General features: G+C 43.8%; 1 protein-coding gene across 1 annotated transcript; it reads left to right on the top strand.

The window, feature by feature from the left end:
* The first annotated feature begins 1 nt into the window (after window position 1).
* Window positions 2–24,473, top strand: pigm (phosphatidylinositol glycan anchor biosynthesis, class M). The gene is made up of 5 exons (XM_068055704.1): window positions 2–465; window positions 4,977–5,560; window positions 19,037–19,295; window positions 21,236–21,337; window positions 22,875–24,473. The coding sequence occupies exons 1-5, from the start codon at window positions 301–303 to the stop codon at window positions 23,040–23,042; spliced, it is 1,278 nt and encodes a 425-aa protein (XP_067911805.1). The 5' UTR covers window positions 2–300; the 3' UTR covers window positions 23,043–24,473.
* The last annotated feature ends 1,912 nt before the right edge of the window (window positions 24,474–26,385 follow it).

Genomic DNA, 26,385 nt, shown 5'->3' on the forward strand with positions numbered 1-26,385 from the left:
CGTGCGGTGATTGGTCCATCGAAAGCGTCCCTTTGAATCGCACGGTGTGCTTCAATGGTGTTGAGGAAAATTCGAGGGAGGGTGCTAACTGCTCTGTTGGTTTTCTTAGGCCTGCCTGAATAACTGCCCAGAATAAGAAATGATGGGAAGTAAAAACCCTGGAAGATGAGGAACCGCCAGAACGGTCCGCTCAAATTAGGCCACTTCACTTTTAGATCCCACTATTGGTGACCTTCCCTTTAAATGAGCCGATATAAATTTCCACCTGTTAAAGGGGCGGTGGCGCCACTCTGCCTTTGAATGGGCCCGATTCCGAGCCGCGGGGTTGTTGCGCTGTTTGCAATCGCTCTCTGCATCCGCGTCGGCCTCGTCTTTTATGGGCTGCACCAGGACCGCTCCATGCTGGTTAAATACACGGATGTAGATTATCGCGTCTTCACGGACGCCGCCAGGTTTGTCACTCAGGTAACTCGACTGGGCACATAAAGTTCAAAAACTGCGGTGTTTTACGGAGTGTGAAATAAAATCAGAATGCTGGAAGGGTTCAGCAAGTCAGGCAGGCTCTGTGGAGAGGGGACGAGTTAATGTTTTAGCTCGATGAACTTTCGTCAGAACTGGAAGAAGGTTGTAAATGAGTATAGAGACAGGAAGAGGGGTGGGGGAGAACAGAAAGGAAGGTCTGTTATGGGGTAGAAGGCAGGAGAGATTAAATGACAAAAGGGATGACAAAAGACAAAATGACAGAAGGTGTAATGGAACAAGTCCCAAGAACAAAAGTTGAGTTCAGAGGATGTGCAAATGGGAATTGCAAAATCATCACCCTTCAAAACTTCAAACCACTTCAAAAAAAATCATGGTCTACACATAAGTTACTAACTCCAGTAGTCTATTCTTTGTTTCTCCTCTTCTTTGTCCCAAATTTCTTAACATTCAATCTTCATGTTCCTTTGTTCTACAACCCTCAATCACAGGAAACTCTACCACTGATGATCATAACTGAATGTCTTGCCAGGCCGCATCGGAGGGCACTTAAGAACCTCAGCTATTTACAGTTGATATCAATGACTTGGATGAGGGGACTGAGTGTAGCATATCAAAGTTTGCTGCCAATACAAAGCTAGATGGAAAGTAAGCTGCAAGGAGGAGGAAAAGAGGTTGCAAAGTGATATAGATAGGTTAAGTGATATAGACTGGTTCACTGGGTAAGCAGATGAAAGATAGAGTATGATGTAGGGAAGACTGAAAAAGCAGAATATTTTTCAAATGTGAAATGTTAGTGCTCAGAGGGATTTGGGGCCCTTGCACAAAAATCACAGCAAGTAACAATGGAGTTACATCAGCAATTAGGAAGGCAAATGGTATGTTAGCTTTATTGCAAGGGGTTTGTAGTATAAGAGTAAAAGTCTTGCTGCAGTTATATAGAATTTTAGTGAGATCACACCTGGAGTACTGTGTACAGTTTTGGACTCTTTACCTAAGGAAGGATATACTTGTCTTGGGAGTGGTGCAACAAAGGTTCACTAGATTCATTCCTGGGATGTGAGGACTTTCCTATGAGGAGAGATTAGGTAGAATGGGCCTTTATTCTCTGTCGTTTAGAGGAAAGAGAGGTGACCTTTTTCAAATGTACAAAATTCTTAGGCTTGACAGGGTAGATGCTGAGAGAAATAAAAACAAAAAGTGCTGGAAATACTCAGCTGGTCTGGCAGCATCTGTGGAGAGAGAAACATGGTTAACGTTTCATCAGAGCTGGGAAAATTTAGAAATGTAATGGGTTTTGAGCAAGTGAAAGGGGGGATGGTTGAAAGAAGAACAAAAGGGAAGGTCTGTGACAGGGAGGACGACAGGAAAATTAAATGGCCAAAGGGAGTGGTAATGGGAGCAGTAAAGAAATAAAAGATGTGGTTCGAGAATGGCAGCATCCTGAATAGCTACCGCTTGAAAGCAAAATAAAGAAAATAGAGAAACAAGAGAACAAAACAAACCAGCAAAGAAAAACAAAACAAATTGGGGCAGTGGTTACAATCTAAAATTATTGAACTGCCTGAATCCAGAGTCTGGGCCCCGTCAGAAAATGAGGTCCTGCTCTCGAGCTTCATTGGAACACTGCAGCAGGCCAAGGACAGAAAGGTCAAAGTGGGAGCAAGTGGAGAATTAAAATGACAGATGACTGGAAGTTCGGGGTCACACTTGCAGACTGAACGGAGGTGTTCCACAATGCAGTTAACCCAGTCTGCATTTGGTCTCCAATGTAGAGGAGACCTCTTCTTGAACAGTGAATACAGTATACTAAATTGAAAAATGCACAAGTAAATTTCTGTTTCACGTGATGCGAGTGTTTGGGGCCTTAGTGAGAAGGGATGAGGTAAAAGGGCAGGTGTTACATGGAAAAGTGGCATGGGAAAGAGAAGGGGTGTTGAGGTGACTGGACCAGGGTGTCACGGAGGGAACAGTTCCTTCGGAATGCTGAAAGGGGAGGGGAAGATGTGTTTGGTTGTGTCAATAGCAGAGGATGATCCATTGACTACGGAGGCTGGTGGGGTGAAAGTTTAGGACAAGGGGAGATAGTTCTGGGAGGTAGGGGAAGGGGTGAGAGAAGTACGTGAAATATAACAGACATGGTCAAGAGTCCTGTCAACTACCATGGGGGGAGTCCTGGTTGAGGAAAAAGGAAGACCTATCGGAAGTGCTAGTATGGAAGGTTTCATTGTCCGAACAGATGTGACGGAGAATCTGGGAGAATGGAATAGCATCCTTACAAGAAGTGGTGTGTGAGGAAGTGTCAAAGTAGCTGTGGGAGTCAGTAGGCTTATAGTGAATATTGGTTGATCACCTATCCCCAGAAATGGAGACAGAAAAGTCTAGGAAGGGACAAGCCAGATATAGACCATCTGAAGGCAAGAATAGGGTGGAAATTGGAAGCAAAGTCTATTTTCCAGTTAAGGGCGAGAGCTGGAAATGGCATCAATACAGTCATCAGTGTACTGGAAAAAGAGGTGTGAGAGGGGGCCTGAGTAGGACTGGAACAAAGAATGTTCCACAAAAAGGCAAGCATAGCTAGGACCTATGCTGGTACCCATAGCAACACCTTTTATTTGGAGAAGTTGCTCAATGTGAGAACAACTTCAGCCAGGTGGAAGAGGGTGATGGTGGATGGGAACTGGTTGGATCTCTGAAGGAAGAAGTGGAGAGCTCTCAGACTGTCCTGGTGGGGGTGGAGGTATTGGATGTTAGTGGTGAAAAGGAGACAGTTACAGCCTGGAAACTGAGTGATTCTGAGAAGCTGTTTCCCCTGGCTGGAGGGTCATGAACTGCGGGTTACAGTCTCAGGATAAGTGGTCAGCCATTTAGGACTGAGATTAGGAGAAATGTCTTCACTCATTTGTTTGTGAATTTTTGAAATTCTCTATCGCAGAGGGCTGTGGATGCTCATTGAGTGTGCTCGAGAACGTGATCGATAGATTTTTGGGCACTAGGATATGGGTATAGGGCAGGAAAGTGGAGTTGATGCAAAAGTTGAGCCATGATCTTATTGAATGGCAGATTAGGCTGAAGGGACCATATGGCCTGCACCGACTCCTAGTTCTTATGTTCCGATGAATCCCCTGATTTTGTTTTTACACTGAATTCAAAGTCTCTTAAGTTATCTGGATAATTAGTCTAGTAACTTCACCACAACACTACTGGACCCTAAGATCTTGTACAAATTGGCAAATAGATCTCAGTGGACCTTTAAGTATGTGTGGCAAATGAGAATCATGATTGCTTTATGCAGCCACACCATCTACTGACTATCTTCTGATTGGGTGTTTTTGTTTCAAAGGTTCTGGGAACAAAATGGTCTTTTGACAGCATGGCCGGGAGTAAACAGTTTAGGGTATTTTTCTGCTTGTGTTCCCAAGAATGTCAAAATTACAAATAGAGATCAAAGACTGTAAAATAGTACTGTGACGTCTGAAGGACCTTTGAGTTTCCACTTTGTAATTCTGGAATAGTTACCTCTGATGCCGGATGCTGTAGAGTTTCCATAGTTTACTATTGACATTGAATATATCAGAGCTGAGGTACAAAGTGACCTGTATAGTTTGGCTTAATCAGATTCTGGACTGGGATGCACTATTAATAAAGTATATCATTAATTGAGCTGCTACTGCACTTTGCATATTCAACTCTTACTGGTTGGGTTGTCCCATGTTTTCACCACAAATTTCCTACCTCTTAAGTTTAATTAGCTACTCGCATGTCTATAATCTTGTGCTGCTATGCTAAGTAAATTTGTGCTTGGCAGATTTTTGTTTTCCATCTCCTGGGAATCTAGAAGTCATCTTTTGTCTTCCCCTTTACAAATACACACAATATCTATTTACTGTTAATGCAAAAGAAATGACAATTAGAATGAGTTGGAGAAATTTTGTAAGAACAGTGTGTAAAGATGATTTAGAGAAGAGCCTGAATGCAGTAAACGGCAGTCATTCCCATACTGTTATGATGATCTAGTTAACTGTTACTCTCATGAGCTGTTCTTACTCACAAGAAGTAGAGATGTTTTTTGGATTTTGGTTATGTTTAAAAAGCTGGATGCAAGTTCCTTGCCCAGAAAAGCTTTTAACAAGCCCTGAGTTGTGACTGAAAGTACTTCATAGAAATTTGATTCTTGTGGCTGCATAAGTGTCATTAAAGCATATCAGCAAAGCTTGCTTTGGAGAAATAACTGTTTAATTATCGATTTTTCTCCTTCCAAACTTAGGATTTGGGAAAGCAATTTTATGTATATATAAAACGGGGTGAAGTACTGGTGGTTGTGAATCTGTCACTGGTTGTGGATGAGGTGGGAGCAAATTGAGATAAATTGAGTCTTATGCAAGAAAGATACTGCATTATGTTGAAGTGCATTTTCTAATAACTTATTTGTGCCAATATGCTAAATACACCATGTCAACACTGATCAATGAATTGGTTTTCCTATTTGCTTTCAGGGGGCTTCTCCATACAGAAGGGCAACCTATCGTTACACCCCATTGCTGGCATGGATGCTGACTCCCAACATCTATCTCACGGAACTGTATGGAAAATTCCTCTTTATTATATGTGATGTCCTTGCTGCTTATCTCATGCACGGGATCCTATGCCTTCGAGGACTGGACAGTCACAGAGCATGCTGGTACTGCAGCCTATGGCTTTTCAACCCTTTGCCAATGACTGTCTCGAGCAGAGGGAATGCAGAAGCCATTCTTGCGGTGTTGGTACTGGCTACTTTGCACTACCTGGAGAGCAGGCACATTGTGAAGGCTGCACTGTTTTATGGGCTTTCCGTACATATGAAAATTTACCCCGTGACCTATGCACTCCCCATAGTCCTATCACTTCAGACGGACCAGCAAGCAATGGAAAATGATACCCCTACTACAAAGAATAAAGGCTATCTTAAAGACGTGGGCCTTCGCAGTCATGTGAGGGCTTTCCTGAAGCTGGTTTCCAGACTGCTAAATCGGGAGGTACTGCTATTCGTTGGTGTTGCTGGACTGGTATTTCTTGCCCTGGGAGTACTCTTCTATTGCAGGTACAGTAATTGAAAGTACTTGTAGCCTAATGGTTCGATGAGTAAATGCCATATACTGATGAGGATGGAGGTCCCAGGTTTGACTGTGTGTCTGCTGAGTTGCTTAATCTCTGTTAAGGCGGCAGTAGGGGTCACTACAACTGGGGAAGAGAAAATCAGGTGGGTTTCCCATTCTTAATTATTCTCCAGTGACACCTGCAGGAACATTTTCATGGTGTGAGCATCACTGGTAAGGCCAGCATTTATTGCTCATCCTTAATTGTCCTTGAGAAGCTGGTTGAGCTGCCTTCTTGAACCGCTGCAGTCCATCTACTATAGGTGCATCCACAATGCTGTTGGGGAGGGAGTTCTAGGATTTTTGACCCAGCGACACTGAAGAAATGGTGATATAATTCCAACTCAGGATGGTGTGTGACTTGGAGGGGAACCTGCAGGTGGTGGTGTTCCCACACATCTGCCCTTGTTCTTCTAGGTGGTAGAGGTCTCTGGGTTGGAAGGTGCTGTCGAAGGAGCCTTGGCGAGTTGCTGCAATGCACCTTTCTGGCAGTGCACGCTGCTGCCACTGTGCTAGTGGTGGGGGATGGGGTGGCTATCAAACAGGCTGCTTTGTCCTGGATGTTGTTGAGCTTCTTGAGTGATGTTGGAGGTGCAGTCATCCGGGCAAGTGGAGAGCATTCAATTTCACTCCTGACTTGTGCCTGGCAGGTGGTGGACAGGCTTTAAGGAGTCAGGAGGTGAGTTACTCACCACAGAATACCAGCCTTTGACCTCTTGTAGCTACAGTATTTATATGGCTGGTCTTGTTAAGTCTCTGGTCAATGGTAACCCCCAGGATGTTGATGGTGGGGGATTCAGCGCTTATAATGCCGTTGAATGTCAAAGAGAGATGGTTAGATTCTCTCTTGTTGGAAATGGTCATTGCCTGGCACTTGTATGATGTGAATGTTACTTGCTACTTATCAGCCCAAGCCTGAATGTTGTCCAGATCTTGCTGCATGCGGATACAGACTGCTTCAGTACCCGAGGATTTGCGAATGGTATTAAACACTGTGTAATCAGTAAACATCCCCATTTCTGACCTTATGTTCAAAGGAAAGTCATTGATGAAGCAGCTGAAGATGATTGGCCCAAGGATACTACCCTGAGAAACCCCTGCAGAGATGGCTTGAGGCTGAGATGATTGTCAATCATAATAATCTACTTTTATGCTAGGTATAACTCCAACCAAAGAAGTGTTCCCCACCCACCCCGATTCCCATTGACTTCAATTTTGCCAGGGCTCCTTAATGCAACACTCAGTCAAAAGCTGCGTTGATATCAAGGGCAGTCACTTTCACCTCACCTCTGGAATTCAGCTTTTGTCCACGTTTGGACCAAGGCCGTGATGAGGTCTGGAGCCAGGTGACCCTGGCGGAACCCAAACTGAGCATCGATGAGCAGGTTATTACTTGATAGCACTGTTAGCGACACCTTTCATCATTTTGCTGATTGAGAGTAGATTGAAGAGATTTGTCCTGCTTTTTGTGGAGAGGACATACTTGGACGATTTTCCTCATTGTTGGGTAGATGCCAGTGTTGTAGTGGCATTGGAATAGTTTGGCTAGGAACATGGCTAGTTCTGGAGGACAAGTCTTCAGTATTACAGCTGGTAGGTTGTCAGGGTCTGTAGCCTTTGAATATCCACTGCCTTCTGCCTTCAGCCATTTCTTGATAACGCGTAGAATGAATCAAATTGGCTGAGAACTGGCATCTGTGATGCTCGGGACTTCAGAAGGAGGCCAAGAGGGATTATCCACTCAGCACGTCTGGATGAAGATGGTTGCCGATGCTTCAGCCTTTTCTTTTGTACTGTGGTAGACTCTGCTTTCATTAAGGATGAGAAGTTTGTGGAGACTCCTCTGGATAGATGTTTAATTGTCCTCCATCATTCACGACTGCATGTGGCAGGACTGCAGAGCTTTGATCTGATCCGTTGGTTGTGGGATCGCTTAGCTCTGTGTATAGCATGCTGTTTAGCATGTAAGTAGTCCTGTGGTGTAGCATCACCAGGTTGGGTTTTAGATATGTCTGGTGCTGCTCATGGCATGCACTTCTCAGTGAACCAGGGTTGGTCCCCTGGCTTGATGGTAATGATAGAGTGAGTGATTTGCTAGGCCATGAGGTTACAGATTGTAGTTGAATATAATTCTGCTGCTGCTGATGGCCCACAACACTTCATGGATGCATTAGTTTTAATTTTCCAAAATTTCCTAGATTGGGGGGGAAGGTTCCATTAGATTGGAAAATAGCGAATGTAACTCCTTTATTCAAAAAGGGAGGGAGACAGAAAGCAGGAAACTACAGGCCAGTTAGCTTAACATCTGTCTTAGGGAAAATGTTAGAAGCTATTATTAAAGACGTTATAGCAGGGCATTTAGAAAAAATTCAAGATAATCAGGTAGAGTCAACATGGTTTTGTGAAAGGGAAATCATGCTTAACCAATTTAATAGAGTTCTTTGAGGGAGTTACATGTGCTGTGGATAAAGGGGAACCAGTGAATGTATTGTACTTGAATTTCCAGAAGGCATTTGATAAGGTACCACATCAAAGGTTATTGCAGAAAATAAAAGCTCATGGTGTAGGGGGTAATATTGGCATGGATAGAAGATTGGCCAGCTAACAGGAAACGGAGAGTAGGCATAAATGAGTCATTTTCTGGTTGGCAAGATGTAATGAGTGGTGTGCCACAGGGATCTTTGCTGGGGCCTCAACTTTTTACAATTTCTATAAATGACTTAGATGAAGGGACCAAACGTATGATTGCTAAATTTGCTGATGACACAAAGATAGGTAGGAAAGTAACTTGTGAAGAGGACATAAGGGGGCTACAAAAGGATATAGATAGGTTAAGTGAGTGGGGAAAGACCTAGCAAATGGAGTATAATGTGGAAAGTGTGAAGTTGTCCATTTTGGCAGGAAGAATAAAAAAGAAGCATATTATCTAAATGGTGAGCGCTCTGAGATGCAGAGGGATCTGGGTGTCTTAGTGTAAGAATCGCAAAAGGTTATTATGTAGGTACAGCATGTAATTAGGAAAGCTAATAGAATGTTATCATGGATCGCAAGGGGAATTGAGTACAAAAGTAGGGAGGTTATGCTTTAACTATATACGGCATTGGTGAGACCACATCTGGAGTACTGTGTACAGTACTGGCCTCCCTATTTAAGGAAGGATGTAAATGTGTTGGAGACAGTACAGAGAAGGTTTACTAGACTAATACCTGGAATGGGCAAGCTGTCTTAGGAGGAAAAATTGGACAGGCTAGGTTTGTATCCGCTGGAATTTAGAAGAGTAAGATACAACTTGATTGAAACATATAAATTCCTGAGGGGTTTTGGCAGGGTGGATGTGGAAAGGATGTTTTCCCTTGTGGGAGATTCTAGAACCAGGGGTCACTGTTTAAAAATAAGGGGTCGCCCATTTACGCCAGAGATGAGAGATGTTTTGTCTGAGAGTCGTGAGTCTTTGGAATTCATTTCCTCAAAAGTTGGAGGAAGCAGAGCCTTTGAATATTTTTAAGGCAGAGGTAGATATATTCTTGATAAGCAAGGGCGTGGAAGGTTATCAGGGGTAAGTGGAAATGTGGAGTGATCAGTTCAGCCATGAACTTATTGAATGGCGGAGCAGTCTTGAGGGGCCGAGTGGCCTACTCCTGCTCCTAATTCGTATGTTTGTATGGATGCCCATTTTTGACCTGTTCGATCTGCTGTGATCTATATGTAGTGCCGTCTCACATGGTATGTGTTCTAAGTATGAAGACAGGACTTTGCCTCCACAAGGACTTGTGAGGTGGTCACTCCTACCAATACTGTCATGGACAGATGCATCTGTGACAGGTAGATTGGTGATGGTGAGGTCAAGTAGATTTTTCCCTCCTGGTTCTCTCGCCACCTGTTGCAGACCCAGGCTGGCAGCTATGACCTTAAGGCCTAGGTCAGTAGTGGTGCTACCGAGCCACTCTTGGTGATGGACATTGAAGTCCTCCACCCAGAGTACATTCTGTGCCCTTGCTACCCTCAGTGCTTCTTCCATGTAGTGTTCAACATGGAGGAGTACTAATTCATCAGCTGAGAGGGCAATAGGGCAGGAGGTTTCCTTGTCCAAATGTACACATCTGTGATTGGGTGGGGGCAGGATTGGGCTGGACTGTATTGCCATGCACAAAGAGTCTGCCAAAGCTCACTGAATATATGCATGAAAATCTGCCATTTGAGCAATCTTACTTGTGTTAATCACAGCACCAGTGCCATTATCCTTGGATTACAGCAAAGCTAGATGGAGAGCTGACTAAGTTAGTATTGTTGATTTTGTGTATATGGACTTTCAAAAGGCATTGTCATGAAATGCCACTTAATGGACGTGTTGGCAAATTTGACAACCATAGATGGAATTAAGTGGCAGCATAGATACAAAATTGGTTAAGAGACAGGCAGCATTGTTTCTTGGTGAGTGATTTGTTTTTCAGATTGGAGGCCAGTGTCTTGCAGGGCCAGAATTAGGACCACTGCTGCTGCTGTTATGTATATAAACTAACCTGGCATTGGATATACAGAGTACAAGTTCAAAGTTTGCAAATGACACCACACTCAGAAATGTAGCAAACAATCAAAAGGATAGGAGCAGACTTCAGGAGAACATAGACTGGTGAAATGGCAGATGAAATTTAACACAGAAGTGATGTATTTTTAAAGGAAAAATGAGGACAGACAATTTAAACAATATGTTAAAATTTTAAAGGGGTACATGAACAGGGAGATCTGGGGGTTCACATCCACAAATCTTTGAAGGTGGCAGGACAAGTTGATAAGGCTGTTAAAGCATATAGGATCCTTGGCTTTCTAAATAGAGGCATAGAGTATAAAAGCAAGGAAGTTTTTCTCAACTTTTATAAATCACTGGTTCGATCTCAGCTAGAGTATTGTGGCCAATTCTCGGGACCAAACTTTGGGAAGGATTTCAAGGTCTTCGAGAGGGTGTAGAAGAGATTCACGAGAGTGGTACCAGGGATGCGGGACTTCAGTTATGTGGAGAGATGGGAGAATCTGGGATTGTTCTTAGAGCAGAGAAGGTTAAGGAGAGATTTAATAGAGGTTTTCAAAATCATGAGGGGTTATGATAGGAGAAACTGTTTCCACTGGCAGGAGGGCCAGAAACCAAAGGACACAGAATTAAGATAATTGGCAAAAGAACCAGAGAGGAGATGAGGACAATTATTTTTGTGCAGTAATCTCATAGGATCGTAGGAAATAGGAGCAGAAGGCCATTCAGCCCATCAAGCCTGCTTTACCATTCAAACAGATCGTGGCTGATCATCTACCTCTACGCCATTTTTCCCCATATCCCTTGATGTCGTTAGTATTCAGAAATCTAGCGATTTTTGTTTTGAACAACCTCAACGATCGCGCTTCCACAGCCCTATGGGGTAGAGAATTCCACAGATTCACCTCCCTCTGAGTAAAGAAATTCTTCCTCATCTCAGTCTTAAATGGCCTGCCCTTTATTCTGAGACTGTGTCCCCTTGTTCTAGACTCGCCAGCCAGAGGAAATATCCTATCCATATCTACCCTGTCATGCCCTGTAAGAATTTTGTGAGTTTCAATGAGATCACCTCTCATTTCTTCAAAACTCCAGGGAATACAGGCCCGGTTTCTGTAATCTCTCCTCATAAGACATTCCCACCATCTCCGGGATTAGTCTCTTGAACCTCCGTTGCACTTCCTCTATGGCAAATATATCCTTCCGTAGAAAAGAAGACCAAAACTGTACATAATACTCCAGTTGCAGTCTCACCAAGGCTTTATACAATTAAAGCAATACATCTTTACTCATGTACTCAAATCCCTTTGCAATGAAGGCCAACATGCCATTTGGCTTCTTAATTGTTTGCTGCACCTGCATACTAGCTTTTAGTGACTAATAAACAAGGACACTGTTACGACCAGGTGAGAAAGGGGTCTAAGGTTCCCTTTCACCCTTCACCTTGTCTTACCGTAACAGAGTTTAATTTTAAACACACCGTGTTTTTAGCTCCCCCTTGGTGAATCCTTGTTCACCACTTCCAATTATAACGCAAAGAAACCAGCACAAATAGGCTTTCTTAGGTTTAAAGAAGAAAAGTTGAAATTTATTAAACTTAAACTCTAATTCGGTTAATGCCTACGGATGCATGACATGCTCACGTTGTATATGCGGTACACGCATGCAAATAGAGACAGAAAAGAGCAGAAGAAAAGTAAAGTGGAAAAGTTTGAAGCAATATCTGAAGAGTTTTTATTACGGTTCTTCGAGCTCACTGTAGAGTCCTTTGAATTGTAGGTAGATCTTGCTTTTCACTGGGGTCCAGTATTATTCTTAAACCTTGTTTGCTGTAGGAGACTTTTCTCTCTTGGGGTTCATGTGTCTTCAGTGGATTCAGAGGCTTGTGAGAAAGAGATGGGAGCAGACAGGAGAGAGATCTTCTCAAATCTAGGAGCAAATAGTCTTTCTCAGTTCAAACTGTTTGTACAATTCAGAAAACCCCAGGTTGCCAAGCAGGTTAGTCATGTGACTAACTAGTCTGACCACGTCTTTGATTGTATCACCTTAGCAGTATCTGGAATGCTCCTCTTACACACAACACCTGGTGATCACAGTCCATTGTGGGTTGAATGTTTCAGGGAATGGTCCTTTGTCCTTCCAATCACTGTCTGTTAATATGCAAATATCTTTTCCAGCCAGTTTTAATAAGTCCTTTCTTCATTCCAGTAACAGTTTAAAATCAATGACAAAATTAATATGCCTCATTCTAGGCAGGTGGGGGCCTAGTATGACAACACCCAGGTCTCTTTGGACATCAACACTTACAAACCCCTCTCACCATTTAAGAAATACTCTGTCTTTTTTTTCTATCAAAATAGATAATTTCACACTTACTCACATTATATTCCATCTGCCATGTTCTTGCCCATTCACTTAGCCTGTTCAAATCCCCTTGAAGCCTCCTTGCATCCTCCTCACAACTTACATTCCCTCTTAGTTTTGTGTCATCCGCAAATTTGGAAATATTACAACTGGTCCCCATATCCAAGTCATTTATGTAGATTGTAAACAGCTGTGGCCCAAGTACTGATCCTTGTAGTACCCCACTCGTAACAGCCTGTCATCCTGAGAATGACCCGTTTATTCCTACTCTCTGCTTTCTGTCTGTTAACCAATTCTCAATCCATTGCAGTATATTACCCCCAATCCCATGTGCTCTGAATTTTGATGGCTAACCTCCTGTGTGGGACCTTATCAAAAGCCTTCTGAAAATCCAAATACACCACATCCACTGGTTCTCCTTTATCTATGCTACAAGTAACCTCCTCAAAAAAACTGCAACAGGTTTGTCAAACATGATTTCCCTTTCACAAATCCATGTTGACTATCCAATCATATCATTTTCCAAGTGTCCAGTTATCTCATCCTTTATTATATCTAACATTTCCCTACTACTGACGTCAAACTAACAGGTCTCTAGTTCTCTGTTTTCTCTCTCTCTCCTTTCTTAAATAATGGGGTTACATTTGCTACTTTCCAATCTGGAGGAAATCTTCCAGAATCTATAGAATTTTGAAAGATAACCACCAATGCATCCACTATCTCTACAGCCACCTCCTTCAATACTCTGCGATGTAGCTTATCTGTCCGGGGGATTTATCAACTTTCAATCCAATTAATTTTTCAAGTACTACCTCTTTATTGATACTAATTACTTTCAGTTCCTCATTTTTACAAGTCCCTTGGTTCCTTAATATTTCTGGGAGATTTCCTGTGCCTTCCTCCGTGAAGGGCGGCACAGTGGTGCAGTGGTTAGCATCGCAGCCTCAGCTCCAGGGACCCGGGTTCAATTCTGGGTACTGCCTGTGCGGAGTTTGCAAGTTCTCCCTATGACCGCGTGGATTTTCGCCGGGTGCTCCGGTTTCCTCCCGCAGCCAAAGACTTGCAGGTGATAGGTAAATTGGCTGTTGTAAATTGCCCCTAGTGTAGGTAGGTGGTAGGGAATATGGGATTACTGTAGGGTTAGTATAAATGGGTGGTTGTTGGTCGGCACAGACTCGGTGGGCCGAAAGGGCCTGTTTCAGTGCTGTATCAATAAATAAATAAAAATAAAAAAATAGAGTCAGACACAAAGTAATTTTTAGTCTCTTGACCATTTCCTCATTCTCCACCACAATCTCTCCTGTCTGCCTGCAATGGACCCACATTCGTTCTAGCTAATCGTTTCCTTTTCACATACCTAAAGAAGCTTTTACAGTCCGCCTTTATGTTTCGGGCTAGCTTACATTTATATTCCATCTTCCCTTTCTTTATCAATTTCTTGGCCCTCCTTTGTTGGACTTTGAATTGCTCCCAATCCTTGGGCTTACCACTTTTTCTGGCGACCTTATAAGCCATTTCCTTTGACCTAATGCAATTCTTATTTTCTTTTATAAAAGCAAAATACTGCGGATGCTGGAAATCTGAAATAAAAACAGAAAGTGCTTGAAAAACTCAGCAGGTCTGGCAGCATCTGTGGAGAGAGAAGCAGAGTTAACGTTTCAGATCAGTGACCCTTCTTCAGAACTGGCAGATATGAGAAATGTAAAAGATTTTAAGCAAATAAAGCAGGGGTGGGGCAAGAGATAACAAAGGAGAAGGTGTTGATAGGACAAGGTCACAGAATAGCTGACCAGAAGGTCATGGAGCAAAGGCAAACAATATGTTAATGGTGTGCTGAAAGACAAAGCATTAGACATTGGTCATCTCAATTTCTCTGCCCCCTTCACTCTAACATGTCCCCCTTTGAACTTGCCGCAATCTGTACTCTCAGGTCTAACCCCGACATTGTCATCAAACCTGCAGAAAAGGGTGGTGCTGTTGTTGTATGACATACTGACCTCTACCTTGTAGAGGCTCAGCGCCAACTCTCAGACACTTCTTCCTACTTTCCCCTGGACCATGACCCCACCACCGAACATCAAGCGACTGTTCACAGGACTATCACTGACCTCATCTCCTCTGGAAATCTTCCCTCTACAGCTTCCAACCTCATAGTCCCGCAACCCCAGACAGCCTGCTTCTACCTCCTTCCCAAAATCCACAAACAGGACTGTCCCAGCAGACCTATTGTTTCAGCCTGTTCCTGCCCCACTGAACTTATTTCTTCCTATCTTGACTTTATCTTTTCTCCCCGAGTCCAGACTCTTCCCACCTACATTCGTGACTCTTCTGACGCTCTACGTCATTTTGACAATTTCCAGTTTCTTGGCCCCAACCGCCTCCTCTTCACTATGGACATCCACTCTCTGTACACCTCCATCCCCCACCAGGACGGTTTGAGGGCTCTCCGCTTCTTCCTTGAGCAGAGGCCCAACCAGTCCCCATCCACCGCCACCCTCCTCTGCCTGGCTGAACTTGTTCTCACATTGAACAACTTCTCATTCAACTCCACTCACTTCCTTCACGTAAAAGGTGTCGCTATGGGTACCCACATGGGCCCTAGTTATGCCTGTCTTTTTGTGGGATATGTCGAACATTCCTTGTTCCAGTCCTACTCAGGCCCCCTCCCACAACTCTTTCCAGTACATTGAGGACTGTATCGGTGCCATTTCCTGCTCCCGCCCCGAAGTGGAAAACTTTATCAGCTTTGCTTCCAAGTTCCAGTCTTCTCTCACCTTTACTTGGTCCATCTCCGACACTTCCCTCCCCTTCCTCAACTTCTTTTTCTTCATGTCTGAGGATAGGCTGTCTACTAATATTCATTATAAGCCCACCGACTCCCATAGCTACCTCAACTACACTTCTTCACGCCCTGCCTCCTGGTAGGACTCCATTCCATTCTTCCAGTTTCTCCGCCTCCGATGCATCTGCTCTGATGATGCTACCTTCCATGACAGTGCTTCTGATATGTCTTCCTTGTTCCTCAACCGAGGATTCCCCCCCACTGTGGTTGACAGGGCCCTCAACCGTGTCCGGCCCATTTCCCGCACCTCTACCCTCACCCCTTCCCCGCCCTCCCAGAACCATGACAGGGTTCCCCTTGTCCTCACTTTCCACCCCATCAGCCTCCATATCCAAAGGATCATCATCCGCCATTTCCGCCACCTCCAGCGTGCTGCCGCTACCAAAGGCATCTTCCCCTCCCTTCCCGTCAGCATTCCGAAGGGATCATTCTCTCCGTGACACCCTGGTCCACTCCTCCATTACCCCCAATACCTGCCCATTTACCTCCTCTCTCCTCACTATCCAAGGCCCCAAACATTCCTTTCAGGTGAAGCAGCGATTTACTTGTACTTCTTTCAATGTGGTATACTGTATTTGCTGCTCACAATGTGGTCTCCTCTACATTGGGAGACCAAACGGAGACTAGGTGACCGCTTTGCGGAACACCTCCGCTCAGTCCGAAAGCATGACCCCGAGCTTCCGGTTGCTGGCCATTCCAACACACACCCCTGCTCTCGTGCTCACACCTCTGTCCTGGGATTGCTGCAGTGTTCTAGTGAACATCAACGCAAGCTCGAGGAACAGCATCTCATTTACCGATTAGGCAAGCTACAGCCTGCCGGACTGAACATTGAGTTCAATAATTTCAGAGCATGACGGGGCCCCCATTTTACCTTTATTTTTAGTTATTTTTTCTTTTTCTTTTTTGTTTATTTTATTTTAGTTTGTTTCTACTGTGCCTACCCACTGTTTTTTTTTAAAATTTTCATGTTTGTGCTTGTGCCTGTTCAGTTTTCAGGCCATTAATACCCTATCTGTACTACTGCTTTGTCTTTCAGCACACCATTAACATATTGTTTGCCTTTGCTCCATGACCTTCTGGTCAGCTATTCTGTGACCTTGTCCTATCAATATCTTCTCTTTTGTTATCTCTTGCCCTGCCCCCGCTTTACTTGCTTAGAATCTTTTCCATTTCTTATATCTACCAGTTCTGAAGAAGGGTCACTGACCTGAAACATTAACTCTGCTTCTCTCTCCACAGATGCTGCCAGACCTGCCGAGTTTTTCCAGCACTTTGTTATTTCTTAATTTCTTTTGTTAGCCACAGTTGATTCACCGTTCCTATTTGGTTTTTGTGTTTGTATATTTGTTGTAAACTATGAATACTTCTTTAAATACTAGTCATTGCCTGTCTACCATCAAATCTTTTCATGTATTTTCCCAATCCACCATAGCCAACATGCCCCTCATACCTTCATAGTTACCTTTGTTCAGACTTAAGACCCTAGTTTCAGAATGAACTGTATCTCTTTCAAACTTAATGTAGAATTCTATCATATTGTGGTCACTATTTCCTAATGGCTCCTTTCCAGCACTGCCAATAATTTGCCCTTTCTCATTAATAATACTAAATCTAAAATAGCTCGATCCCTCGTTGGTTCTTCAACATACTGCTCCTGAAACCCATCTCGTACACCCTCCAGGAATTCATCCTCCACAGCATTAGTGTTAATTAGGTTTACCCAATCTATATGTAAATTGAATTCACCCATTATTATTATATTGCCCATGCTACATGCAGCTCTAATTTCCTGATTTATACCATGTCCAATATTACCACTGCAGTTTGGTGGCCTATAAACAACTCCTGCCAATGTTTGCTGCCCCTTGCTGTTTTTTTAGCTCCCCCCAAACTGATTCTACATCTTGCTCCTTTGATCTAAGATCCTGTCTCTCTAATGTTCAGATCTCACCTTATTAACAGCGCTACCCCACCTCTGCCTATCCCTCCTAAATGACGAATATTTCTGAATATTCAGTTCCCAGTACTGGTCACCCTGTAACCACGTCTCCGTAATGGCAATTAAATCATACCCATTTACCTCTATTTGTGCCTTCAACATCTACCTTGTTGCGAATGCTGCATGCATTCAGATAGACTGCCCTTAACTTTGTCTTAACATTATTCCTCATTCTGATCCTATTTGATGTTTGCCTTTGTCTCGTCTGCCTTCCAGTTTCGCTTACTACTTCTCTACTTCCTGTTACCAGTTTTGCTTCCCTCCAATCTGAGCTCCTTCTTGGGTTCCCAACCCCCCCTGACAATTTAGTTTAACCCCTCCCAACAGCACTAGCAAATCTCACTGCGAGTTCTTTATGATCTGGAATGGTGGTGGAAGCAGAATCAGTAGTAACTTTCAAAAGGGAGTTGGATATATACTCAAAGGAAAAATTACAGGGTTGCAAGGGAAAAATGGCGAAGCGGAACTAATTGGGTAGCTCTTTCAAAGAGCTAGCACAGGCACGGTGGGCTGAATGGCCTGTATGATTCGATGAAACTGTTGCCTCCATGGCTCTTGCACAGAGTCAACCATCTTGGGTCTGGTAGCAAGCCTATCTGGGCCTTCCCTGCAAGGCATACTGTCTGTTCTGAATGAGCAATATGCTCATTGACAGTTATTCCATTGTTGTCAAACGTGCATCCGAGTGTAAATGGGGAGACTCGGGGCCAAAGGAATGCAGTTAAATGATGGAATGAAAATTGTTTTGGCGGTATAAATGAGGTATTAATGTCTGAAAGGTAGCAATGGAAGATCTAGGAATTGATTCTGGGGAGCATAATGTGTGGAGCAATAAACAAAGAATTATTACTACCAGTCAGGTGGACCACAGCTTATGCTGTATTAATGCACTTAAGAGCAGTGCCACTTTTTTCCCTACATGTTTTCTCTTTTTACATTTCAAAATACAACCTGAAAAACAGTTTTTAAATTTCTAATAAGAACTGATTTTAAATATCTTTCGACATTGTTTTGGCTGTGCCTATACAATATGTACTGTTCATACGCAAATTCCTTTGGTGGAAAAACGAGAGCCTTAATTTTGATTACATGTAGAGTTTTTTTCTCTCACTCTCACTGCACCACAAGCCTTCCTCAGTCAGGAGGGCGGGCTGGATATTAGTTTTTCAGCCTCTGTCAACACTGTGTCATCCAACAGGAGTGAAGAGTGACTGACTCTCCAACATTTTTACCTCCATTTAGATGTGTCTGGCCTTTACACCATGCCAGGGCTCAGAATAGAAAGCTTCACTGCGTGGAGAATCATGGGTATGAATGCAAACGTAGCAGAGAATGTCAGTCCTCAGCTTACTGCCCAATGTTCTGCATACTGGATCTGATTTTAAAATTTGCGATCGATATAATGTCGGCTTTTCTCATTAATCATGTAATGATTACAGCACAGAAGGAGGCCATTCAGCCTGTCATGTCCATGCTGGCTCTCTGCAAGAGCAACTCACCTAGTCCCACATCCCCGCCTTTTCCCCGTGGGACTGCAAATTTTTCTCTCCAGATAAATTCTCATTGCTACTTAATTTGCACATGCACAGTAAAAATATCATCCATGAAAAATAGCATTATGTTACAAACTCTGATTTGACAGAGTAAAATGACAGTTTCTGTTTACAGTTCATGCTTTTTTTAAAATCCAGGTATGGCTGGGAATTTCTGGAGCACACGTACCTTTACCACTTAACAAGAAGAGACATTCGCCACAATTTCTCCCCATATTTCTACATGTTGTACTTGACCGCAGAGAGCGAGTGGAGCTCTGCTCTCGGACTAGCTGCTTTCCTCCCACAGTTCCTGCTGCTCTTCTTCACGTCATTTATCTATTGCAAGGACCTGACCTTCTGCTGCTTCCTTCACACTGCTATTTTTGTCACTTTCAATAAAGTGTGCACTTCGCAGGTGAGTCTGAAGTAATTCTCCTTTTAGGCTTTCTGATGGACACATACAGCTCAGCTTTCCCCTGGAAAATGACCATTTTAGAATTTTGAATAAACCAAATTGTATAATTGAATTCTGTTTTTAGGATTCTAAAGGGACTACATGATATAGAAAACAATAAACTATTCCACCTTGTCCAGAATAGTGGCACCAGAGGACATGGCCTGTGCTTGTGGGGTAGAGGTGGAGGGTAAATTCAGAACTAATGTGTAGAAACATTGGCATGGATCTTGCTGACCCCTGGGTGGTGGGAATTGGGTGGGGGGGGGGGGGGTGGTGGGGGTGCAGGGAGTGGGTGCCAGTAAAATAGCTCCCTGACAGCCCCACTGCCAGGGAAGGTTCCCAGTGGCAGGCTGGACTACAGACTGGGCTGCCTGCTCCACAGAGGCAGGCAACTGATTTGCATGATTAAGCCCCCTATTAGGGGCCATTAGGCAGGGCAGCCCAGAGGGCCATTGGAGGTAGAGGCTCCTTGGCCCAAAGAGGGGGGTCATGGGGACGAAAGGCAGCCCCCGCCCCCCCGAGGGATTTCTCCTCCGATTGGTGGGCCTTCCGGCCTCGGCCATCCAGAATTTTAAATTACACTTATCTCTCCGGGGCACCATGATGGAGGCGACCCCAGAGTCTCCTAGCTGCTGGCCCTCTGATTTGGGCTAGGCCTGGAGGCAGCCGACAAGGAGGCCAGCTGCATTAAAATTGCCAGGCAGGTCCAGGTTCGGGACCCCCATTTGGCCCCTTCATTGGGGTCCTCAAGCCCGTGGTAAAATTCAGCCCATTATTTCAGTGAGCGTGTCATCAGTTGATGGAACAGACTCTCTAGGGAGATGGTGCAAACAGATGTTGATTCATGCAAATTAGATAGAATTTTTTCAGAAAATGATACTTGGGGATACAGTAAATCAGCAATTTGAGAAATATCATGTAAGTGTAGCATGCTTGGGAGAAACTGGTGACTTTGAACCTATGGTTCCCAAAACTGTCCACCACTGCTGATTTTGCTCACCTTGGTCTGTTGTAGACTAATTTGGAGAGATTGATTGCTCTCTCTCTCTTTCCAGCTCCTGCTCTCAGGCTGGAATTTTTCTGAGGTGGCAGAAATCCTGCTGCTGAGACCAAAAGTGGCCCCGCTGCGGCGGGACTGAGGGCTGCTTTTTGCCGGGTACAGCCAATTAAGTGGCTGCCGCCCTATTCAGGGCAGCAGACTGCTGACTAGGCCTGTTAGAGGCTTGGCAGCCTCATCAGCTTTTGCTGAGGTTGCAGCTGCAGACAGAGGGCACCTCAATGGCTGGGTGCCTTCAAAGAAGAGCAAGTACGGTTGGTGGTAGTTGGGGCCAGATAGACACCAGCGATCAGGGTGGGGCAGGGTTGCTATGAGCAGACGGCGCCATTGCCGCTGGGAGGCCATCGGGTTACACTGGGCAGTATAACCACATGGCAGTGCTTCCTGACATAGGTAGAATGCCCATGGAGGCAGGAAATGGCCCTTAATTGGCCACTTAAGAGGCTCAGTTGACCACCTGCAGCTGGGCAATCTGCCAGCTTTCTGTCCGCTGGCAAAATGACATGACTTCCTGCGCCATTTTGCCAGCCTTCCCACCTCTAAGCTGATTAAAATTCAGCCCTCCGCCTCTGCCTGATTTTCTGTGTCTCTTTCCCCCACCTTTTTCTCTCCATCTATCCTTCTCCCACTGTCACTCCCTCATCAACTGCTTCTCTCCCTTCTTGCCCTTTTTCTCTCCATCCCCTCCACTGCCCCAGATCTGCTGCCATCCCTTCTCTCCTTGACATCCCCACCCCCTAACCCCATCCTCTCGTCTCTCTTTCCCCACCCCATTCTCTTGTTTTAGTGAAACATACATTGAATGTGTTAAAATAACTTGCACATATATTTTCAATTTTAGTACTTCCTGTGGTACACTTGTCTGCTACCAGTGGTTCTTCCATATCTGACACTTACCTGGAGAAGAGGCGTGGTGCTGCTAGCTTTGTGGTTTACTGGTCAGGTTAGTACTTTTGCTGTACTGTAGCACTGTCTTAATGCTGCTGTCTCAATATCACAAATTTATCTGTAGCATCCTGTTTGGTAAGATATTGATGTGAATTTGCTGACAATTAAAACTCAGTGGTATTGGGGGTTCCATGTGTTAATCTGTTAATTGTGTATCAATTGTTTGATTATCTGCAGATAGAGAGTGTTAATTGGGGTCTTGAGCACTTTATAAGCAGACACTTATGGAGAGTGGTGGAGGGTTTGAGTGAGGAGCTACATGTTTGTAATTCTTTTACTCTGTACAATAAATGTGAAACTGAGTAAAGATAGGTTCCAGCATTATCCTTCCATAACAAGCTTTCTGGAATTTAACACCATGGAGTGGATGATTGTTGCTGGGCTGCTCTTGTGCAGCTCCTCCTGGTTGTCCAGTGTTGTGTTGGCAGACTTTGGGTGAGTGTCTGCTGGCTGTTGCATCACCATAGCATTGCTTACCTCCCCCTTCTACCACCAAAATCCTATTATATTAGCCTTGTCTTCTCCAATGCCCTTCTGGTCAGCCTTCCTCCACCAACCATCCATAAGCTTCAACCCATCCAAAACCGTGCTCTCTGCTTTCTCACTCGTGAAAAGCCCCACACTCCCATTACCCTGATCTCTCCCAAGTTCCATTGGCTTCCTATGCACCAGTGTGATGAGTTCAAAACGCTTCATCTTGCTTTCAAATCTCTCCAAGGCCTCATCCTGTACTCCAGCTTTACATTTAGTCCTCTCAATCCAGCATCGGCAGTCACCATGCTCCTACTCTCTAGAATTCTGTACTTAGTTTGCTGTTCCTTTCCTGCGTCCCTCCCTCCCTGCCATCATAACTTCTCCTTTTTGACTGTGCTTTTCAGTTTCCCACCCTCATGCTCAGGATCCATGGTATCTCTTTTCTCCTCAAAGCACTTTATAATGAGACAGTCTTCTGCATGAGGAGGTATATGAATGTAGGCCATAGTAACCGGGGAGATGTAAAAGTGAGTCAACTTTGTAGATTTTTGTGTGTTTTAACCATTGGCGAAACATGGTTATTCATCAAATGGTGGGTCTCAAAAGGCTGGCAAACGGTTCATGACTGTTAGCATAGAAATCGACAACGTCTTTGAAACTTGCTTTTGGCAATGTCCATAAAACACTGAATTAGGTGTGTTGGACCATCAGTGAGTAATGGCACATGACAATTCCCTTACATCCTGAGCTCCTGGACTGAAATATGGGGAAGGGCTGATCAAAGGCCAACTGTTTCCCACAGAATGAAATAGGAAGTTAGTGGGAGATTGTTAGGGCCACTAGTAACCAGTTTTGAGTCAGTTGCCTGCCTAATCTCTCCAATATCTGATGCATGTAGACACAATTTGGGGTGAGGGAAGGAGAAAGAAATAAGTTATAGAAAAGGGACTGTTAACTTTATCATATGCTAATAGCTTATCTGTATAAAATCACATTTCTTTGGACCTGGAACTGGTTTCTGATTTTTTTTTTTTTCTGTTTTGGTTTTGTCAATCTAGGGATTATGGCTCACCCCTGCATACTATCTAGAGTTTGAAGGACAGAACACATTTCTGCTCATCTGGGTGGCTGGGTTGGTATTTCTTTCCATCAACTGCTTCATTCTGTTGGCATTGATCTCAAACTACAAGAAAAGGGAATTGCAATCAAAAACCAAGACAGAATAACAGAAATGCTTATCGGCTCAGGATGTTGCATTTCACCATGCGAATTGTACATAAAATGGATTCTGACCCTAAACATGATGATTTTACCACTGTATTTGCTTTGACTGTGATTGTGTCTTCAGAAGAAGGTCATCTGTAACCTGCAAAGTGTTTCATGCTGCTATTTGACACCCACTGGGTAATAGCTTCATTGATTAAATGGGTTGTTTTGGTCAAGGAAAAGAATGGGACCCAAAATTCACAATTTTGCTTGCCTGCTCGGACTTTGGAGTGGGAATCACCATCTGCAATTTACATTGTATTAATGTGTGACTTAGAATTGGCGCCCGGAGAATGTAGCATTGGCTAACTATTTGCAGGAGAAGCCAGCACGTCCAGTAGCTGGAGTAAAAAGTTGAGGGCTGGTTACACCGGGGTTAAAATTCCTTTTTTGGAGCATTCGAGGCTACAATCTCAGCCCCGACACTCCCTTGGTCCCCACTTCCACGATTCTATGGAACTGAAATGTTGATATTCAGTGTGCTTGAGGTATGAGATGCAGAAGAAATTCAGGTGGATTACACCATCTTCCTTCTTTGATATGCCAGGCTGATCAGGAAAGGTAGATGCAACTATTCCCTGTCCCAGTGAAATCCATGCAGATCTATCTTGGGGCAGGATTGCCCATGCTTATTGTGTTTCAATTTCAGTTGAGAGTCCAAGGAAATTGGGAACAAATGATTTTATCTTTTCTATTATCATGTATCATCTGACATTTTTCATTTGGATCATGTTTAAGCAAATGAGATCAAGATAGTTAGACTGAAGCTTTTTCAGATGTTTTTTGTTGACCCTCATGTTAACATTTGATGATTCATTGACCTGAAAGGGTAACTGTCTCTCCCCACAGATGCTGCCCGACTTGCTGAGCATTTCCAACATTTTCTGTTTTTATTGATTTCCAGCATCTGCAGTATTTTATGGCAACGTGAGGGTGTTTATATGGTGATGGTAGTGAAGTAAGTATCCCACAGCTGTCCACTATCTTGTTAAATTTCCTTTGAAGGACATTTATTGAATGAATGAAAAAGTGAAAATCTAAATGTATTTTTGTTCAAACAAGGGTTTTTTCTGTGAAAGTCCTTCCTACAGGAAAATACATTACAATATTAATGTATTAAGATACATCCCAAAGTATAACTAAAAACTAGAAGATCTCAGTGTTGATGTTCAGTTGCAAGATATGATGTAAGGTGCACATTTTATAACTAGAAACAGAAAGATCGAAAGTAGGAAGCAGAGCTGAGAATTTTAAGATGGGTTGAAGCAGCGAAGCAAGTGTTGAATTTGAGCCATTAGTTTAGTTTAGAGATACAACACTGAAACAGGCCCTTCGGCCCACCGCGTCTGTGCCGACCATCAACCACCCATTTATACTAATCCTACACTAATCCCATATTCCTACCAAACATCCCCACCTGTCCCTATATTTCCCTACCACCTACCTATACTAGGGGCAATTTATAACAGCCAATTTAATTTACCTACCAACCTGCAAGTCTTTTGGCTTGTGGGAGGAAACCCACGCAGACACAGGCAGTACGCAGAATTGAACCCGGGTCGCTGGAGCTGTGAGGTTGCGGTTCTAACCACTGCGCCGCCCTGGAGCACAACAAAAGTGTGACATGCTAAATGCAAGACTATACAGATAATACTAAGGGAAAAGTAGCATAGTGGTTAACGGCGGCGCATTCTGGGTACTCCCTGTGTCTGCGTGGGTTTTCTCCGGGTGCTCCGGTTTCCTCCCACAAGCCAAAAGACTTGCAGGTTGGTAGGTAAATTGGCCATTATAAATTGCCCCTAGTATAGGTAGGTGGTAGGGAAATATAGGGACAGGTGGGGATGTGGTAGGAATATGGGATTAGTGTAGGATTAGTATAAATGGGTGGTTGATGGTCGGCACAGACTCGGTGGGCTGAAGGGCCTGTTTCAGTGCTGTATCTCTAAGCTATAATTTGTAGGCCTGGACTCACGATCTAGAGAGGTCAGAGGCTGGTAGTACTGCAGAGAGTAACTCACCTAACTTCCCAAAGCTTGTCCGCCAGCTAGCAGGCACAAGCCAGGAGTGGGATGGAATGCTCCCACTTGCCTGGATGAGTGCAGCTCCACCACCAGCACGCAGTGATGTATACGATCTACAAGATGCACTGCAGTACACACCAAGGTTCCTTCGATAGCACCTTTCCAAACCTGCAACCTCTACCACCTAGAACAGCAACCTGAATGACAAGAGCCATTTTAAAATCAAAAACACAATTATTTTAAGAGCCACAATGCTATTACTTAATTGCCAATAATGAAAAACAGGACTGACACATTTCAACAATGTTGTAAAGATTTTTACAAAAAAACCTTATTGTACATGAGAAAGTATTAAATTAATAAAAGTTTTTAATTACCATCAAAATGGGTTCAAATGATCAAGCTCAGGAGTCACACAAGTCCTTCTTAAGCCACATGCAGACCCCTGAGCAAGAAGAGTAAGGGTAACAGGCTCATGGGAACACCGCCATCTGCAAGTTCACCTCCATGTCACACATCATCTTGACTTGGAAGCATGTTGTCTTTTTTCCCCACTGTCATTGGGTCAAAATTCTGAAACACCCTCCCTCACAGCACTGTAAGTATACCTACACCACAAGATGCAGTGGCTCACCACCACCTTGTCACGACAATTAGGGATGAGCAATAAATGCTAGTCTTACCAGCAATGCTCTTATCCCATGAACAAATTTTAAAAAGCTGGTATCCATAATGGATAACTACCAGATTGTTGTAAAACCCACCTGGTTCACTAATGGCCTTTAGGGAAGGAAATTGCCATCCTCACCCAGTCTGGCATATAAGTAACTCCAGACCCCAGCAATATGGCTGACTCTTACCTGCCCTCTAAAATGGCATAGTAAGTCACTGAGCTGTATTCAGGAAGGCAGCTCACCACCACCTTCTCAAGGGAAATAAATATTTGCCGAGCCAATGACACCCCTATCCCTGTGAATGAATAAAAGAGTACAATTGCAGCTCAATATAAATATCTAATTATCTTCTTCACTCCATGCAAGATCTGTCACCATACTTTTTTTTTTAGTTGAAACTAGATTAGTTTATGGCTGAGGGAAGGCCATTCAGCCCCATTTAATTCTCTCCCCGACCCCAACCAAAGGGTCCACATTATAGCATTCCATTGTTTAACTGATTTCACGGTTTTAACCTCTACGATGCTATCTGAATTCACCGTCCCTGTGAAGTTTCAGCCGTCTTACTTTGGTATGTTCTTTTCACCATGCTTTGTGGAATTTGTTAT

Source organism: Heterodontus francisci, chromosome 2 (assembly GCF_036365525.1).
Source record: "Heterodontus francisci isolate sHetFra1 chromosome 2, sHetFra1.hap1, whole genome shotgun sequence".
NCBI classification, from domain to species: Eukaryota; Metazoa; Chordata; class Chondrichthyes; order Heterodontiformes; family Heterodontidae; genus Heterodontus; species Heterodontus francisci.